General features: G+C 49.6%; 1 protein-coding gene and 1 long non-coding RNA gene across 11 annotated transcripts in view; one reads left to right on the plus strand and one right to left on the minus strand.

Moving 5' to 3' along the window:
• Positions 1 to 20213, minus strand: part of ZFHX3 (zinc finger homeobox 3) — a 480743-nt gene that overhangs the window by 44758 nt on the left and 415772 nt on the right. For all 10 annotated transcript variants that reach the window (XM_085071261.1, XM_085071268.1, XM_085071270.1 and 7 more), the window contains one exon: positions 13876 to 14107. In XM_085071261.1, coding sequence (XP_084927387.1) covers positions 13876 to 14107 — 232 coding nt within the window. The remainder of the gene's footprint in view (positions 1 to 13875; positions 14108 to 20213) is intronic.
• On the plus strand, positions 9330 to 12209 carry LOC146431968 (uncharacterized). The gene is made up of 3 exons (XR_014854452.1): positions 9330 to 9651; positions 10316 to 10373; positions 11675 to 12209. It is a non-coding gene; the product is annotated as an uncharacterized LOC146431968 (long non-coding RNA).

Genomic DNA, 20213 nt, shown 5'->3' on the forward strand with positions numbered 1-20213 from the left:
GATCTATTCTTTTGCAGTGGGGGTGGGGATGAAACGCATGGGAGATAGAAAAGATGGCAGAGAGATGAAGCCATTTTATTAAATCAGGCAAATTCTAATTTATTCTGGGGAGATGGAGGAGAGAAAATGGATTCACTCTCAGCATGCACACTCCGTATCGTCAGATCCAATCCCCACTGCCTTGCCAGAGGGGGAGGGGGCCTCGGCCTGCTGCGGTGCTCCCACAATCGGAGAAAAAGATTAAAAATTGGATGATTCTCCTTCCAGATTGTACAGCAGCCACGGGGGAAAAGGCTTTTCCTGGGAACACGAAGTGCCAAGCCCTACTGTCAGCCATGCCTGGGTTTAGGAGTTTGCCCCCTGGGGATGTGAAATGGGCAGCACAAGGTCCACTACAGCTCAGGCACTATGTGGGCAAAGTAGGCAGAAACACATTTGGGATGAACATCTCACGGGGGATCCTGCGCACTGCCGTTTTTGGTGCTCACCCTGGTATGCATCCTCACAGCTGGCAGGGTTATCACCATCGTTCTTCACCAGTAAGAGACACAGGAATAGGAGTGTCATGTGGGCAGTGCTGAGGAGGTTGGTGGGGCATATGATACCCATGGGCTCATGCAGTAGTGCAGAGCACCACCATAACACCACCACCGAGCACCACCAGAACACCACGGTGTTTGTGGGCAATTTAGGCTGCTCATGCTACAGCCAGCATAGTGCTTCCACAGGTCTCAGCAGAACTCGGGAGCTGAGCTCCTCTGTGGCTCCAGCCAGTGCTTCAGGAGCTCAGGAGCCCACCAGGCACAGCCAGGCTGGAACCCATGAGTGAGCGCATTGCTTGTGGTGTGATGGCTCAGGTTATCTGAAATCAGGTTTCTCCTGAAATGGCTTGGAGAACCCAAGGGCTGCCATGGGCTCTGGTGCTGGGGATGGTGGGCTGTGGCAGTCAGGTGGGGACAACTTGTGCAGAGATGTTTCTCAGGGAAGCTAATTTCCAAACTCTGTGTCTTCTGGACAAGTGTGATGGGCACAGCTGTCTGACATGCAGAGCAAAGCCAAAAGAAACTCCTGCTCTAGAGAAGAAGTGTCACTGAATGACACTGCACAGTTTTGGAACAGGGACTGAGCAGAAGTGCAGAGCTTTGGTTAAACAGCACCCAGAAAAAGTAACAGAGCTCCTGCTGCACAGGACAGCCATCTGTGGGACTCATGGGCCACCCAGCCTACCAAAGACACCTGCGGCCCCCTCGCTGCCCACACAGGGGCAAGGGCACTTTGGGATGTTACAATGCTGGTGCACCCGGAAAGAGAGGAAGGTGAGATGTTGCTGCACAAAGCTCCTTGGGCATCAAGGTATCTCCCATTTCAGAATTAACCAGAGGGAAATGAGAACAACACATAATTAATTACCAGCAGCCAAACACATCCAGAAAAACAAACAAGACCTTGGGTGAATGAGAAGAATGCCAACCCTGGCTGGGGCAGAATGCCTTGGGCCTCATTGTCTTGTGCAGAAATCATTCTGCTTCTGCTTGCAATGATTGAATGAACTTTTTATACAAGGTCCTTCTGAAAATACTCCCCTGCAGGAGCCCCCCTCCATGAAACCATCAACACTTGTCCCAGATCAGACCGGGGCCTTGGGGGAGCAGCTTTGCAGGAGGGAAAAGTCCAAGAGCCTGGGGAGAGGGGCCAAGCTGCAGCACCTGGAGCACAAATTCCAAACAGCAGAAATTCCTGTTTTGCATCCAACTCCAGCATGGGCAGTGAAGCTGATTTTATGACTTATTTATTTATTTCATCTTTGATGAACAGAAGGTTAATATAAGAACAACTCCTTGGCAAACCTTTAAGGGTAATTCAAGCGACACTGATGTGAATCAATGTTCCCTTTGTGAACACATTACTTGGCAGAAACTGGCTTTTTGTAACCCCCTTAAACCTAGCTGGCAAAACAAAAAGAGAAAAAAAACGTCCTTCAAACAAAAGGATGAGGTGAAAATAAAGAGAGAGTCGACTGCACTTTATTCTCTTTCATAGAAGCAAATGGATTTGGTGCTTTTTATACATTAATCAATCAATATCACTGACTGTACATCAGCGGCGCAGCCAAGTTATGAATGACCTTTCTGGCAAAGAGGACACTTTTAATGCTCGTAAGACTGCTCATAGCTTAGCAACTTTCCGAATTTATGCCTGCATGATTACCCCTCGGAGGCAGGCGCCCGTGAGTGCCGCACTAGATATGACAAGGTTAGTCCTTGCCAATTTGTGCAGAAGGAAGGGACTGCTGTCCTGCATGGCTGCGGCCAGTGGGGGACAGGCTTGCCTGGCAACGGGTGGTCACCTCGCCTGACAGGTCCTTTGGAGCAGGGGACCAGTGGGGTCTGAACCTGGCTGTGGGCCAGCAGGCGAGACTTGTCCTGTGCTACGCTCTCGGTGAAGAGCAGCAGAAACAGCTCACCCAAGGGCCAAGAGCCCAGAGGCAGCAGCACACACACATCATTTGCTGGGGCTGGGGCCAGGCCAGGTGAAGAACATCCCCTGGTCACTGTGTCATTGGCCATACCACTCTGGAACTGCTGCTTGGGGCAAGCACCGCCTCACACCACCACAGGCTGGACAACAGCTTCCAGCTCCTCGGCTCTTTTTCACATTATTTAAGAGAAAACAAAAGAAATCCACTGCTCAGACCACAGCTGGGTCACTGCTCCCCTGTGTGCTGGGGCTCAGCTCTAGGAGGCGCATGGCAGCTGCTGGGACACTGTCATGCATGAGGCTTCATTTATCAGCTCTGACCTTTACCAGTGCACATCCCCAGTCAGCTCTGTAAGAACTCTGCTGAGATCCAGGCTGGGCTCTGCTGGCCCCAGCACCACGTTCTTCCCACTGCAGTGCAGAGCTGTCATCCCACCCATGGCAAGGAACGGCACAAACAATCCTCCTGCTCATTTCAGACCACCCTTCCTTTCCGAAAAGCATTGTGTTCTTCGTCTTGATTTTAATCTTGCCCTACATTTCATGAGTCCTCACTTCTGAAACTTGCACCATTTGGAGAGCCTGCAATCCAATGACAGCTCAACATGAACCTTATTTCACATTAATTACCTTCCGGGTTAAAAATGAGATCTCCTTCCCTGCCCCCAGCTCTCCATCCTTCCCCTGTACTGGCACCCAGTTTTGGAGTGCTTGCTGCCTTTCCAGCATTTTCCTACTTCTGCCATTTTAGCATGATCCTGACAATTGCGGTGAAACTGAAACCTCTTTTCCTTCTTTCCTTTTCTCCATTGCTGCTCCCTCATACGAGACAGTCTAAGTGCAGTACTGTCCCTGTCCCTGCAGCCCTCTGGCTGGGACTGCCACCCAGAGCTCTGGGCTGGCTCAGCGGCATTGCTTCCACCAGGGCACTCCTCTTCAAGAAGGAAAGTGAGGAGTCCCTCTGGCTCCCCAGGTGCACAGCTGGAAGGGACAGGGTGGCATGGTGGGGTGCAGGGGCTCAGAGGCCCTGGGGATCCTCCCCATGTCACTGCCTTCTCTGGACACTGCCCAAGGGCCTGGAACATGGACTGACTGGTGAAGAGGTAACAGGGGGACACAACCCATCTCCCACCACCCAAATCTCATCAGAGCCCCAACGGATGGCAAGACATGGGCTCAGGGAACACAGCTCAGCTGGGAAGGTCTGAGCTCCACATCGTCCACATGTCTGAGCTCAGCATCTGGGCTCCAGTCCCTGACCCTGCCAGACCAACACAAAACAAACTCTGAGTGACCCTCCAGACCACACATGCACAGAAAGGGAACAGGAGGAGCCAGGGAGTAGGTGCTGTGGAAGGGAGAGGTGGCTGCATAAGTGAAGTGGAACAGCCGGCACTGAGCACGGCTGGCAAAGGCCAAATTAATCCCATTGTTTGGCCACAAAGGAGGCAGCAAAGCAGCAGAGGAAGCCAGGAAACAATCACCAAACCTTCATCACCATGAAAGGGGGATAGAAAAGGCCAGAATGCTCCAGCTTAATTGGTAAGCAAATGCAAGAGCCGTTCCCAGAGAAGGCGCAGCAGTGTTGGCACATGTGAACACAGAGATGGGAAGTCACACTTAGGCTGTGCCCCTGGGGTGCCCTAACCCTAACCATGGGGAGCGATGGTGGGGTCATGCAGGGCTCCACATGCACCATCCCAGAGAAACGTTGAGATTTAGGGACTTGGGGCCAGGAGGGCATTGAGTGGGGATGTTATCTGATGTCCAGGGTGCACATCCCTGCAGACCAATGGAAACCTATGCCTGACACGCTGACAGGGGAGAAAGCACTTGTGTAGAACAGAACAAAAAACCCCAGACCACTGATATTTATTTATTTATTTGTTTGATGAAGTGACCACAGATAAATGAAAAGCCTAAAAAGGGGTAGGAAGAGATACCCACACAGAGAAAGAGAGGGCTCATGCTCTTTAAGCTGAAAGTGGCCTTCAGAGGAGCATCCAAGTGAGGGTTCAGGAGAGTCAGACCGACACTGCTTCTCTCACCCACCACTCTTGGAAGGACTGACAACAGGGAAACAGGGGGGAAAATGGAAATTGGCAAATACGGACAGTAATTTCTCATACAGCTCCCAATTAACCTTTGGAACTTGTGGCCTCAGGAAATCATTGAGGTCAAAACAAAATATATGGCAAAGGCATCAAGATGTGCAACTTGGAAAAGTAAACTGAGTATTTGGAAGAAATGGAAACCCTCTTGCTTAAGGGTATGAATTGAATTTTAGTAGGAACAAGGATGAGACCTTGATTTGAGGTAGGTTATTATTTGTTTATATGCCTGCAGATTTCCCTCTGAAGCAGTCAGAGCAGGCAGGACACTGGTGTTGACAGGCACGTTATTAGCCAATCTCAGAGTTTTAGTGGAAAAATAAATGCATGTGGTAGCTCCTTCCCAGGCAGTTCTGAGGATGTTAATGTCATCACCAGAGGATCAATAGGCCTTGCAGAAGGGACAGGAAGCAAATGCATTTCAGAAGTACAGGCAAACAGAAGACCAGAGCAGGGACACAGGAGATTGGTCCAACATGCACACCACAGCAGTGGGAATGCTGGAGCAGGTCAGGCCAGGGGTCACTGCCAGCCTGAGCCAGCTGCTGTAAAACCTAGTTTCACAAACCATCCCCCCAATAATGTATGGAATCGCATTTTGCCTATGGCTCATACAGAAAAAAAGGAGTCTATTTCAGAACCCAAGCTCTGTATCTCTCACAATTAAGTCCATAACCTACAGATTAGAGGAGGAGACCACTTCCTATTCTCATAAAGTCTCCTCTGAACAAAGGTCTCGAAGCACTTTTTTGTTTCGGGCAGTACATTGGCAGTGCATGGCAAAGTCTGGGTAGCAGGGGGGCTCCTCCTTCAGTCCTGCCAGTTAAACATGTGCTCCTGGCAGCAGAATGAACTATGAAAGGAGCTGATGCCCTGCAAGGGTATTTCCTGAAGAGGGGAAACTGCAAGGACATTCTCTTCCAGCGCTGAGCATGACCTGGCAGACTTGCATCAGCTTTTAAAAACAAATGGATCTTTTGCACAGGACAATGAAGCATATAACCAAAAACTGGAATGTTCAGTGGCAGCAGGCTTCAAACTCACCTTCCAAACAGGATGGCACATCAGCATGCTGCTACAGGTCTCACCCTGCTCCACTGTTTACTTACAAACCAGTCAAACATCCTTGCTGCCTCCGAACACAAAGCCTGTGCCCAGCTGAACAAGACTGACCTTTCCTTACTGCCACTGGCCCCAGCTAGGGTGTTACTGGGCATGTCAGCAGGGAAGAAGGTGCCATCAAAACAGGTACCATCAAAACTCTGTGCTGGAGATCCAGCACCTCTCAGTTCAGGTCAACAAGAGAAGAGACAAGAACAGCACAGCAGCCAGGCAGCTCTCCCAACTCATTAACCTGGGAACACAGGAGGAGGCATGTTCATTCCAGAGGTATTTAATTTGAAGCCCAGTAGAACAGGAAGGGAGAAAACAGAAGCGCATCAATGGCTACAAGTGTCAGACCTGTGGGAATGTGCTGGATATGAACTGCTGCCGCACAGTTTATGAGAAAAACATCATAAAGCAGGGCTAACAGTGGAGGAACAGTTGATGGAGTGCATGTCCAAGGCTTTGGAGGGTTTATTTTTCTCCGTGCCACCAGAAGGTCAAAGCAAGGGGTTGGGTCAGACACAGCACCTAAGCAGGAGCCAGGCTCGAGAAAAGCAGCATGGCTACACTGATAGGACCTTCACCATGAGCTGAGTTTACTGTCAGTGTGAATTCCATGTCACTCCCACAGACATTTAACCCACTTCAACACACCTTGAGACCAGGCTGCACTACCTGCAATGCTTTACTAAATCTTTACTGATTCACACCTCACAGGGAGAGACCTTTAACCTGCACCACTGCAAGAACCACCTCCACGTCCTCAGGAGAAGAGTTCCCTATTTTAAATCTGCACAGAAGAGAGGGGAAAAGAGAAACAAGGAAGAGAAGCAGAAGGTGCAGCGAGCACCATGCACTAGGCACTGGCAGCACAGCTTCAGAGATACAGTGCCAAGAGGCAGGGGTGCCACTCTTGAGTCCCAAGGGAAATGGAGTTCAGGGAGATGCTGAGCTCTGACAGCTGGGATTCAGCCTGGCTCTGGAGTTTGTTTGGATACAGAGGAAAAAGCAGAGAAGGGGAGGGACCAAGAACACATATGCAACACTCATAGTGTTGTACTGCAGCATCTGGTGATACTTCCCCTTTTACTTTTCCTAAGTGGAAAGGGCTTTAAGATGCAGCCAAACGAGAACATTCTAGAACAAGTCAGCCGTCAGAGCTTCCTCTCTTTCTGCTTAATGAAAGCCATGAGCTCCCCAGGACAAGTGGCAGCTGGAGTGGGATGGAGTTTATGAGATTCCTGCCACGCCGGGTGCTGCTGCCGCGTGCCGCTGGGCTGCCCTCCCCAGCCCGGCTGCCCCACCGCTTCCTTCCGCAGGCGCCTCCCGCTGCACTTTCATTAAGCAGATGCTCCAGGCTTTGGGCCGGTTTCTGTTACCCTCCCGTCTACCAGAGGCACAGGAAAAAGTCACGACCAACTTTAATAAAAACAAAATTAAAATTATTAAACCTTTCATATCCTTTTGAGATTATCTCTTGGCTGCTGGTTGGTCAAAGCAGAGCTAAGGCACAACTGGCTCTTGACTTTAAATTCAAAACCAACCTCAAAAATAAAAAAAACAAAGGAAATCTGCCTCTGCCAGGTATTAAAGAAAACCAACTTTATCCCTGCATTCTATGGAGCCAGACCTCAACAGCTCCATGGTGTCCCAAACGGAAAAGGACAGAGAGATGCTGCTGGGATGGGAATGGGGCTATCCAAAATTTAGGTGGGAGAAAGGACACAAGGAGGAGGAACATACAGAAATTATGTTACAGGGTAATACCAGAAAAGGAAAGTCCCCTAAAAGTTTCTCAAAGCATTGGGCTCTCCTCATGTCTGTAGGCCTTCCAAAGGAGCCAGCTGGGTGCAGCCACCCTGATCCACAGCTGCCAAAAACACCTTTGCTGGATTTCAATGACCATTAAAGCCATGCGAAACTAAAGCAGAACCAGAAGCTTCTCTCTGTCTCTCTTCCCGACCATGGAGCAGAGATTCTGTCATCTGCCCAGCCTTGGGATGGCCTCCAGTGGAGAGACCCTGCCAGAAATACTGCAACTCTGTTAGGAACTTGCTGAAATGGTAAAAGGTCCTGAAGCCATTCAATCCATAAAAAAAATGAAAAAATTCCAAGGTTCAGCAGAACAGCAAAGGAGAAAGCAAAAAACTGTCCTCTAAATGAACACACGTGACATGAGATCTTGGAAAACAAGAGATAATCCTGCATGTGGGGGTACTTGGTGGGGCTGGCAGGGAGATCAGAACTGCTGCAGTGAAGGGAACTGTGAGTTCAATCAGCCCAACACACACATCGCCCAGGGCTGTTTGCCTCTGCTACTAGTCCACATATGCTACTGCACCACCCGTGAACGTTTTCTCAAAACAGGACAATCCCTTGTCTCACTCCCTGTGTCGAAGGAGATGACAGAAAGGGATTTCCTCCTTAGCCAACAGAGCTGCTGCACACCCCCAGCTGCAGGACATGGCCCCGACAGAAGCCAAGTGCACATAGCAGGGCCCCAAATGTCTCCCACAAACCTGCGGCTCCTCACCCAGCTCTGACCATGCACATATTGATGGTCTGCTTGGATTTACATGCAGCACTTTGGAAACAAAGCCTGAACAGACTGCTGCTCTTGGGGGTTACAGATCACATACTGGGAAAAGGCAGTATCAAGTTGTAGAGGGTGAGAGGTAAAAAGCCCAAGAGATACTGATGAAGCTGGGCAGCACTTGGTGTTTGTACACGAGAGGTCAGGCTGCAACCTGGGTTGGCAGATTATTAAATGTGTCAAGGACAAGCCTGGAAATTACTTCTCCAGCCCTCTGCAAGGGCCACACATTTCAGACACGTAACTGGAGCATTATCAGCAGAGACAGAGCTGCAGAGTGGTTTTGACTGACAGATGCTGCAGCATGGACTCCATGTGCTCTCTTCCTGCAGGCATCATATAGGTGATCTGCTTTGATAAGTTTTTAATTGCTGTGTGCAATTAAGTTCCATGAAAAAGTGGAGAGAGATTACAAAACCAACTGGTGATTTCTTTCTGAAACCCTCCATGACCTCCAGCAGAAGGTGGAGACCAACAGGCATCATTAAAAATGACCACACTGTCTTTAATGGAGACCAAGTAGAGGACATCAGACCCCACTAAATTCGAGTTAATTTTAGCAGAGAGAAATGTAATTTATCACTACCAACTTTCCCTTCATAAGTCTTGAAGAGCTACTGGAAGTAGAGAATCTGCTATGATGAAAAACCAACCCCAAAGGCACATCTCACACCCCTGCAGTAACAAACTTCATGAATAATTACTCCACGTTTGATGATGGTGAAAGAAAAGTGCCTCACATTGTTGCCCACTCTCCAAGGTGGGAAAACAATAGGACCTCCTTGCAGGACGTTTTTGTGGAAGATCCCCTCTCTCTTTCTCCACAATTGCTTCACATTATGGATGGGCTGGTCACAATTACCAATCCAGGGAATAACCGCCAAGGGAAGAGAAGAACTGAGAGTCTGGACAGTAGAGAGGGAACCAGAGAGCACTGCTGCAGCCCCGAGGAAGCAGGTGAGGTAATAGGGCATGCTGCAGCACTGCCAGGTCATAAACATCGAGCCTTCCTTCTGCTTGACAGAAACTTTGCATTTGAGAGAAACCTTACAGTGCAAACAACATCCTGGTCACTCCCTGACCAAACCAGCTCCCCGTCACGTGGGACTTGCTCCTTTCCCCCTCATGGTGATGCCTTCACACCCCTAGGGCAGCCACAGAACTGCTTGTGAGAGGGAGGAACACAGAGTTCCACATGACTCCGTGCACAGAGATGCAGCGACCAAACGAGCATCCCGCTGTCTGCAGGTGCCACAGGCAGAGTCAGGCTGAGGTGTGATTCTGTGATTCTGAGGCTGGGAACTACTATTTTTAAACCATGTGGGATTTTATCATCTGAACACCGCTTCAACTGTACCGTAGGTCTGTTTACATACTTGGTTTCATCAAAGATTCACATCCCAATTTCAGTCTGCAGCTGCCAGCCCTTCAAAAGATCAAACACTGAAACACAAGGGAGATGTGGACAGGCAGTGGACCTTTGCCTGTGAGGCAGGAGGGGAAAAGCACGGGTTCTGAGGGATGCCCCCCTTCCAGAGAGCCAGCAGCTTTCCAGGGGTTCTCAGAGCAGTTCTGTTGTAAAGGTATTCCTCAACTGTAATCCACTTGTTTGGAACAGGGAGACTGGCTGGTCCCTTGCTGTGGGCTGGCAGAGGCAGCAGCGTGGGTGCTCCAGCAAGGTTGGGCAGAGGGGCAGAGGTGACCTCCCCAGTCCCAGTCATGCCCGGACAAAGGGACTGTTCATGGCATTCGGTGTCCAGCAAGGGCTGCCAGAGCGCCGGCCCTGCTCCTCCTGCAAGGACCCCAACAAGAACCCTGTGCTGGAAGTAGATGACTGCCAAGGAGTCATCATTGGCAGCAATGAGAAGGATCGCTGTGACAGTGTGGCCACCACAGGGACTGTCCTCTGTGGTGAAGTGGGGAGAGGGTGGTGCACACAAGGAGCATGGACACCTGACGGACACCTAAAGGATGTCTGTCCCACACAGTGGGTGCAGTGGGCAAAGGCCTTCTGATCCTCCCACAGGAAGACACTCTGGAAAGGGAGAGCAGAGATGGAAAACAGAAGGAGTCCGGAGAAACAGGTAAGGGAGTAAACATTAAGTGGGACCAGCACTTGACCTGGGGGACACAGGCTGAGCAATGGGGGCCCAACAGCCCCAACGGTGTGGGTGGCATATGGAGAGGAATAAGATGGGGAGAGCAGGGGCACCACATGCTGGACACGGAGCAGATGTCCCACTCTGACCGATGACCCTGCATGTGGCTGCCTGAGACATGGAGAGAGATGCAGTGCTCGATGTCTTCTGGGATGACAGAAACACTTGCAAAGTCAGAATGAAAATTCAGTGCAGGTTGTTTCACTCTTGTTTCTAGCTGGCATTATCTAATGAGCCGTAAGTGCACCCATCCGACATATTGAGAACGTTTTGGTTTTTATTATGGTCACTCTTTCTTCACTTTTTTCTTCTCTAAACCACCACCATTAAAAATCAATTAGCTTATGGGTAAGATCACATGGATGCTGCTGCAGCAAGGGGTTGACATCTGCAGCGGCAGCAGCCCAGATACCACAGCAATAGATGTCCAAAAGTACCCTGAGAGGACAATACTCCCTCCCCAAAGCTGTGTTCTCTCTGATCAACAAACCAGCTGAATTACCAGCCTCTTCCCCATCTCCTGCATAATGAGCACAGTTCTCAAAGCAAGCAGAAAAGTTTAATTGTCTTTAATTATCCAGTTCAAGGAGGATTTGGTTTCCTGCCTGATGTCCACGTAATTTCCCTGCCAACGACTTCATCATTTACTGGAAGTGGAGGGCAGATCCTAAAGCTCTTCCCCAAAAGACACCTGATTTTTGGGGATGGCTGAGCTGCTGGCACAGGCAGGGACAAAGGTCCCTGTGTCCCTGGAGCGGCTGTTGAGGCTGCCTGTGTTTCTTCGGGGTGGGAGGGAGTGAGTTGCAACTAATGTGCAATCAAGAACCATCACAATTACAAATGTAAATGAACAGGCAATTGGCACTGACCTTTGCAGATTGTTAGAGGACTAATTAAGGTGTGATCAGAGCTCTCTTCCAACAGATTGAGATGCATCTACACAAGCAAATATCTACCCACTGCCTTGAGACAGCACTGCTTCCTCCTACATGGTTGCACACACCAGCGAGTAGGTACACACAGAATAGGGACATACAGAGTAGATACACACAGGCAGACACAGCATTCAACCCCAGCACCTGCACTCTGTGCACAGCAATGGGATGGAGCAGGAGGGGAATGGGGTGACTCCACGCCGTCACACGAGGCCACATTACAGAAGAGACCACTGCACTTGGACTGCAGCAAAGCAACAAAAAAGTCACTGTTTCTTTGTGCCCCAGCAGAGATGTGTGACAGATCGGAGAAGTGTCATGGACCAGCGTCTGCTCAAGGTGTCTGATCCTGATATCTGATACACAGAGAAGCCTTATCAAAAGGCAGCAGGGAAAGTCCACCCAGCCCTCAGAAAACAACAACAAAAACCATGACGGGGACACAGGAGCAACCCTGCAGTGTCACAGAGAAGGAGGAGACACAGGGCACAGACTCACACCAACCCCATGCACAGCCCTGCCCCGCAGCTGAGTGTCCCCAGCTGGGGAGACATAACAGGATCAGAATGAGTGGGAGATGGGAGCACCCTTTTTAACCCCTGGGGGTACAGCAGCGCCTCACCCAAACCTGACTCCTCTCCCTGCAGGGATGCCCAGCCCAGCACACCAGCGAGGTGTCCTGCTACAACCAGCTCAACAATGGGCTCCAGGAGTGTTTGACATTAGGTATCTCCGCTTAAAGTGACTTGCAAAACTGATCCAACACACCCCCTTTGCTTTCTGCAGCCTTACTCTTGCTTGTATTCTTAACCTTTGAAATAAAGTATTATCAAGACATTGTGTCTTGTTCGCTTCCAGTTTTTGTTGAAGAACAAGCTTAAAGGAAATTAAAATATTTGTATTTTAATGTAATTTTATAAGTGACTTGTCAAGACTTTTAAAATATTACATTTTTTGAAATGGTCACCAAACTGTTTTCCCTCACAGACAGTCAGCTCCTGCCCTCCCAGTACCTGCCATGTCCTAATCTGGGTGGCCGGATGGGAAAGATAAGGTTTGTACAGTAAAAGACAAGGTAAACAGAAATTTCTAGAGTAAACAAGGTTTTCAAGGTTGTTCTGTCGATCACAAAAGGGCATGGATAGTTTCCCCTCCCTGCTCATTTTGCGTTTAAGCAGCTCACAACCCACAGCCCTGCCCAAAGAACTCTTTTGAATTTGGAATGTTTTCCTATGGCAGAGCACGGCGGCAGCACGGCAGAAGGGTTGACAGAGCTGCTGTCCCCGCCGGGGTGGTGTGGCAGCCACTGTGCTCTCACTGTCACTGTGACCTTTGGAGAAGCATGTTCCATGCCCTCAACTCCACTGGGCCACCAAGGTCACATACTGGGCACCTTTTTTAACAAGACTGAACTTAACTCTTAATGAAAAATCTCCTGTCTCACTCTTGGGGTGTTTTGGGTATATTTCAGATCCTCATTACTCACAGGCATAACAGCAACAAGACCCAGATGTGAATTCAAGGGACATTTCTGAAACCCCTAATTTTCTCCCCCAGCTGCTGCTGCCATCCCTTCTCAACCCTTTGAACCGAGATCACCTTCCTCATCTCCATGTGCATTCACTGCAGAATTCCAGTTCCCCAGCGTGGCTATTTGTAGGATTTACTTGTTTTCACAGGCATCATAGAGGGAAGTCCTGCTTGAAGCTAAGAGGAGGATTATGAAGGCTTTTGCTGGCACACTCCAGCTCCAGCACCTTCACACCTTGACAGCACACAAACCAGCTGACCCAGGCTGACTCTCCTCCTCCTCCTCCCTCCAGAGTGGACTTCAGGAGACCTTGATTTTTCAGAATATTAAAAACTTCTCAACCCTCTACATGACTGACTAACAAAGTACCATCTCTGCTCCATCCAGCCTAACTGCTTCTTTCAGGCACATTTCCTCTTGCTGGATTCACAGCTGCAATCCCTTTCCTATGATCTGTGTGAACAAACGTTTCATACAAGCCCTTCACTTTGTTTACCTTATCAGGAGGAGACACGGAAAGCAGACATGGAACACTTGCCCTTCCTGCCCACCCCTTTCACCCAGCTTCTCCTCCCAGACCAGTGTGGCTGAAGTACCAGAAATCAGTGCCAAGCTGGCACAGCTCAATCTGGCAGCTCAGGAGATCACTTGACTCATTGCAAAACATCTACCAGTGTACTGGCTGGTTGAGTTGTCCAGATATGACACTATCTTTAGATACTCATACAATATTCCAGGGTTTAAGGCACCAACTTGAACCAACACTCACACTTCTACATCCCAAATCCCATCTCAGGCCAGTGGGACTTCTGTAATGTGTTACTGATAAACTGTGTCATCCCACAGCAGAGAAGAGAAACAGGAACATCACCGAGTTTGTCACCAAACAGCATAGTGGGTCTGATGTCACTCGCCCACCCTACAGCACTGGCCACACTCACGCCAGGGCAGCAGCACTCACCGGCCTCGGCAGCTGGACACTTGCGTATGGTGAAGATCTGTCCTAGGTCCTCCTCTTCTTCAGGAAGACCTTTTTGGAGGCGCTGTAGCTTCCGCAGGCTTTCACTTCGCTGGTGTTTCATGGAGCGCACGTGCTGGATGAGGTTCAGCTTGGCCTTGGTGGAGTAGTTACAAAGGACACAGTGGTAGTAGCAGCTTTCACCTTCAACCCCACTCTCATGCTGCTGCAGGTGCTGTGGAGAACAAAGCAGACCTATGTCAATGCTCTCTATCACCCCTAGTCTCCTGGGTTAGTCCACTGTAAATTACTAAAAGCCACTTGGGAATTAGTTAAGAGACCACATTTTGACACAGATCCAGTGGGACAAAGCCTGTTTGTTCCCAAGGTATTATATACTCTCCTGGTGAAGAGCAAGAAGACTAAAACACTGAAATGGGCACAAATCACAGATGGAGACAGACAAGATCATCTCCCTCAGTGAAGGAAAGCACCAAACCCAGCACTAACACCTGCTAATGACCCACTCACAGCTCATTTCTTCACACTCAAAGCTCGCCCTGGGAGGGGATCCAACTGCATATCAAACATGAAATTAAATTTGATAAATGCTCATGGAAAACTAGGAAGAGTGAAACCAAAGCAACTCTAGAACACAACAAACCCATTAGACAGAGAGGTCCTGGACACATTGTATGGAAGCAGAGTGCAGAGCCATCATGTCCATCATCCACCTCTCTGCTCCCTGGCATCCAGGTTTTATTCCCTTGGATCAGGAAGGAAGTAACAGCCTGGCCTGTAAGATGGCTGAAGAGCCAATGCAGCCTGGTACCACCATGAGAGGCCAGCACTTGGAAAACCCCTGTCCTCCTCCTGAGCTGTGCTGCTGCAGCCAATACAGCTAATTCCAGATTATGATACCACAATTATTTGGAAAAACCTATCAATCCTCTGGTACAGAGGTCCGTGCTTCTGGGGAAACAAACAGCCATTTCATATAATGGATCCCAAGATGCAGCAATTATTTCTTAGAACCAGAGGGAAGAATTCACCAAGCACAGCCACACTGGCTGCCACAGCACAGCTGCTGTCCCTTCCTCCTGGGCAGCGGGAGGTCACAGAACTTTCCCAATTCCACAGGAAGGACATGTCACTAGTTGAGGAAAAATCAATACCAAGGTGAAATGACATGAGACTCCTCAGTGAAGGCCTTTGGTGTTTCCACCCCACACCTAACAGCTCAGCCATACAATACTCCCTGCCAGCTTTTGCCATCCAACCCCGAGACCTCCTTGATTCTTTGTGTCATCTCAATGAACTCTTTCCTCACCACACACTTGGCCCAAGGCACAGGTACAGTGATTTGGACATGATCATGAGGTCTGTCAATCAAAAATATTTCCTATATGCAGCCAGGACCTGCTGGTAAAAATTCTGATGCATATTATCTCAGTTACAGCTGAGATAAGAATTAAGACGCATATTACCCAGTGCTGTGTGCCTTGCTCACACAGAGGAAGGAGAGCCCTCTGAGTCTAGGAATGATTAAAAATAGGATATGAACTGATGCCGAGGCTTCTGATTGGAAGGGTGAGAAAAGAGAATAAATGTATTCTAGATCTGGCTAATTAGACTAGCCTCTTTTGGGATCACGATGTATTTAATTAAATTCACTGTAATATTTGAAGAATCCACGAGGGCACTAATCCCACTGGTGCCCTCAAAAGATTTTTTGCTGTTTTCCCTCATAAGAACTTCTTTCTCATTGCATTTCTATTGTTTGCATGCCTTACCCTCTTCCTGAGCCAGAAAAAGATGAATGGCTTAAGGCATGAAAGGTCAGCAAGCCCATCACAAGAGTCACACGCCCATCTCAGACAGCCCAGCCTTGCCAGCCTGGCTCTGCCCTGGCTGTGCCATAACCCCCAGCTCCCAAACCCTGCTCTGCCCTGGCTGTGCCATAATCCCCAGCTCCAAACCCTGCCACAACCTCCCGAGTCCCACCTTGCTGCAGGCCAGGGTCTGGCTCCAGGAGCCACACCAGCCCCATCCTCGCCAGCTGCAAGGCACATGGGGGAAGCCCCATCCCAGAAACCCCACGCTGGAGCTCGGAGAGTGCTCACAGGTTCAGCTCAGGTTCTGCGCAGAGCCAGAGAAAACCCCCAGTGAGCAATTAGAGAAAAACCCGGTCACGGGTTCAAGGAAATATTAAGGACATGGTCTCTGTGGAACCAGAAGCACAGTCTGCACTGCTCTCATTTAAAAGGGGGTTTTAGGAAAACATTTGTTTTAAGCAGTTTAATAATAAATGTATCTATTTTATCTTCTTCTTTTTCTTCCTCTCAAATACCCCTTGTACTGGGGTCAGCCTCACCTGCCGATCGTGCTGGAGGAGCCACAGGCTGAGGGTGCCGCTGCCACCACCACCAGGCCTAGCCTGGGCTTCGCACCACATGCACCTGACTCAACCCACCCTCCAGCAGAGAAAGGAGCAGTCCAGAGAATGAAGACATGAGGACTGAGCCAGTCCAAGCTGTAAGCTGCTGGAGGCGATGAAACGCTGTCCAAGTGTGTGTAGTTACTGCCCATCACACTGTTAAACTTTCCCCTTGTGAGAATTTATCCATATCACAGGAAACAAATTCAAAACACTAAACCAGAACCTTGTTAGAAGACAAATCAACTTGAAAATCAAAAGAATATATTGTTCTAAGAAAAACCAACCAAGTTCTGTCAGCAAACATCGATTTCTGTGAGTCCAGGGGGGTGTTTGCCCCCTCCCTCTCCACAATAGGAAACTTCCAACATCTGGTTCTTCACGCATGGCATGCAAAATATTGATCAGGGTGAGTCAAAGCTACACGTTAAATCAGAAACAGAGAGAGGAATGCTCTGATGGAAACCATACAGCTCACGAGTGCAGCTTCCCGGGGGACACGGGTGTTCCTGTAGGTTCACCAACTGTGGCTCAGCGCCATGCTGCTCCCATGCTGCTCACCTATTCCCACACACACACCACACCAAACCCAGCCTGTCTGCCGCGCAGGGAGGATGCAGGTCTGCAGGCAAGGCTGTGCTCTCACAGAGATTAGCACAGAAGGGTCCTGCTCAGAGGCCTTGCTCCCTGCTCTGCCCCAGCTCTGTGCCACCTGCCCCTCAGTGTCCCCCAGCCCCACAGTGTGACCGGTGTGGCGTTGCACTGGTGTGGGTTGCACATGCTGGCTGGGCTGGTCCTGCCACACCAACACACTGACTGCCCAGCCCTCACTCTCCATCTGCCTCGGAACAGTTTTCCTCTAGTAAGTAGCTCACAGGGTATGAATACAGAAATCTGATTTTTAAACAAAGTAAGGAATGGCGCTATAGTCAGTTCTTGCTTCTCTCCATCCATACTTCATACAACCCAAACTCTGTTTATCTTACCATCTCTCCTTTCCCCATCTTATGCTGCCTCACCTACAGTACTTTTTAACAATCATGGAATTGCACACCTGTATCATCCTGCCCAACTGCAGGCAGCCCCCCTCACTCCATGGCACATACCACGCCATGCTCCTTGGAGCTGAAACTGCAGTACTCAGGACTGAGACCCCAGCTGCTGCTGTTACACAAGTAACAAACTCGCCTGAACACCTCTGCAGCTGTTTCTGCAGTTCATGCTCACAATTTGATCTGATTTCTAAACTTTTCTATATATTTTAAATGTCTTAAAATATTTTAAATTTTAAAATATGTTAAACCACTATCTGCTCAAAATCTCTTCTGCCCAGACTTTATTCAGCCATGGTGTAATGAGTCTGATTCTGATGGTGACAAGACAGAAACCCCCCAAAGCACTGCCAGGGGCAGCAGGGGTTCTCCAGTCCCTCTCTGCCATGTTAACCAGCTCAGCTGCTGTTCTGGGGGACATCTGACCTGTAACCTCAGCCCACCAGGGAGATGCAACAACACTTTGAACTATCTTGTGCTTTTGATGTTTATTATTCATTAGGAAAAGGCCAATTTCTATGCAGTCTTAACTGGCACAAAGCTTTCCCTTCGGAGGGCCCTGAATGCTGCTCAGGAAAAGCCCCACTGACAGCAGTAGGAAACTTTCAAGTCCTTGGTTTGCACTGTGAGGGGGAATACCCCATCCCCACCGTCAGCAGGTGTCAATGGTACAAAAGGAGTAGAACATGTGGGAAAACTCTCTCCAGACTTGAGGATGGCCCCTTCTTCTGCAGACTTTGACAGGACAATCAGCAGCAGAAACTCTGTCACTGCCCCAAGGACAGGCAGATGGTGGTCCCCAGCTCTCCTGTGAGATCCCCTGCACATGTCTGGGCCTCTCTGGGGAGGAGAAGCAGGTGAGATAACAGGACTGGCTGTGACAGGACTGTCAGCTGCAGCCCCGTGGATCCTCAACCCACAGCACCCCAGGGCTGTGCACAGCCTGCCAGGGATAGCCCCAGCAAGTCCCCTGCCCTCCAGCTTGCACAAACATCCTCTTCCTCACCACTCTGACCGTTCTGCATGGCCAGGTGACACGTGGGTCACTGACAAACATTCTGGAGGAACCTCCTCCACATCGTTTCCGAGTACTCACACATTGCAGACACCCTGCCACAAAAACAAAGGCCACTCCACCACCCAGAGCTTCTTGAAAAAGAAGTTGTTAGACTTCAACATCTTCATTAGAAGTTTTCTCCACAAATAAAATACTTTTCCTACCTCTGAACTCAGCACTCAGCTCTGTTAGGATGGGTAAAGTTAGCAGTGATTTCAAAGAATTGACAAATGCAGCTGGGGAAGAAGGAGTCAAAAATCTGCTGGGAGGTCACAAAAGCCACGGAAAGAAGCAGCACTGCACTGCACTGGCTTTCTCCTCCAAGCACTGCTGTCTGAGCAGCCCCAGTGACCAGAACCAGCCCCAGCGACCAGAACAGGCACATGAAACCAGGGAGTGCCTCAGTGTTTACTCGGAGAGGTTGACCCAAGCTCAGGAACTACTGGAATCACTTCAGCCCCACCAGCACATCTGCAGCCCAGGAGAATACCCAGGGACTGACTCTTCCTCGGGGTGAAGTGAGGCAGGGGTAATTAGTCACAGGCTTGGTAGGGAACACTTCAGGTGCTAGTGAGGACTGTGCAACCCCAGGGAAGGACGGGAGGTGACCCTTACAGCAGAGCTGGAGGATGGGTCACCACAGAAAGGGACCTGACCCTGCTGCAGACCTTAGAGACCTCGTGAGCATCTCTGGGCCCCCATGTGCCTCTGATCTGCTACAAGAGATAAATCACACAGCCCTGCAAGAGAAGAATCTGAATTTTTAATGAAAGTCATGTGGATGCAGCTGTCTGATCCCGCTCTGTTCCAAGTACTCCATAAAAGTCAGGGTTGGCCAATCTGTCTTGCTCTCCTTTCACACCTGCAGCCCCAGCTGGAATTCCTGGAGCCGGGGAGAGGTGGGTGGCTGCAGCGCGCAGTGGGACACGCTGGCTGCACGCTGGGGACAGCTGGAATGCCCACAGTTGCCTCCCATCCCCCTGGAACGGAGGAAAATTGATTCTGCATCCAGCAGGTTCAAAAGCTGAACTTCTGCTCTTTCATATCTGCCAACATTCTGAATTGTTTACTGCTTCCAAAGGAGCAGCGTTACAAACCCTCCCTCCTCCTGCCTCTGTGTGCCACAGCTCTGTGGCACAGTGACAGTGGTGGGGTTCAGGCTCGTGTGCCCCTGAGTTTGTGCAGGTCAGCTTGTGGTAACTGCTCTCTGATCAAGAAGCTGGAAATTTAGCACACCCTCATGCCACAGAGGCTGAGGTACCAATCCAAGTCCCCAAATCACACGGAAAGGCCTGAAGAACAGCCACAACTACCCCCATTAACATCCCATCTCTATACCCTGCCAAATCTGTATTTTCTGAGCCCTCCAGCCCTGCCTGGCAAAAAACGAATGCCACAGATGCTCTCTGTTAGACATACAGCTGGTGCTTACCAAGCTGCAAGGTTTTGGGTTCCCCCATAAACCGAAAAGCAACCCAGCAAATGGAGTTTGCTCCACCAGCCCTTGAAGTCTCATTAAAAGCTAAATATTGCTCAGCCTAAGGATGGAGAACTCAGCATGGATTTTACTGAACGTTAAATCAACCAGCAAGCGTAGCCAGCAAACTCTGTGGCACTTTAACTTTAAATAATGCAATAATTATTGGATTTCCTTTTTATAACCGAAGTGCTGGAATGTAAACAATGGGGCTGTAATTGCAGGAAGGGGGGATCAATAGAGGCAATCGTTTTCAGCCATGTTAATTGTAAATACAATTGCTCCAAGATGTCAGCCTCGTTCTTCTCGCTCCCAGAA

Source organism: Lichenostomus cassidix, chromosome 11 (assembly GCF_008360975.1).
Source record: "Lichenostomus cassidix isolate B80296 chromosome 11, HeHo_3.0, whole genome shotgun sequence".
Classification (NCBI taxonomy): Eukaryota; Metazoa; Chordata; class Aves; order Passeriformes; family Meliphagidae; genus Lichenostomus; species Lichenostomus cassidix.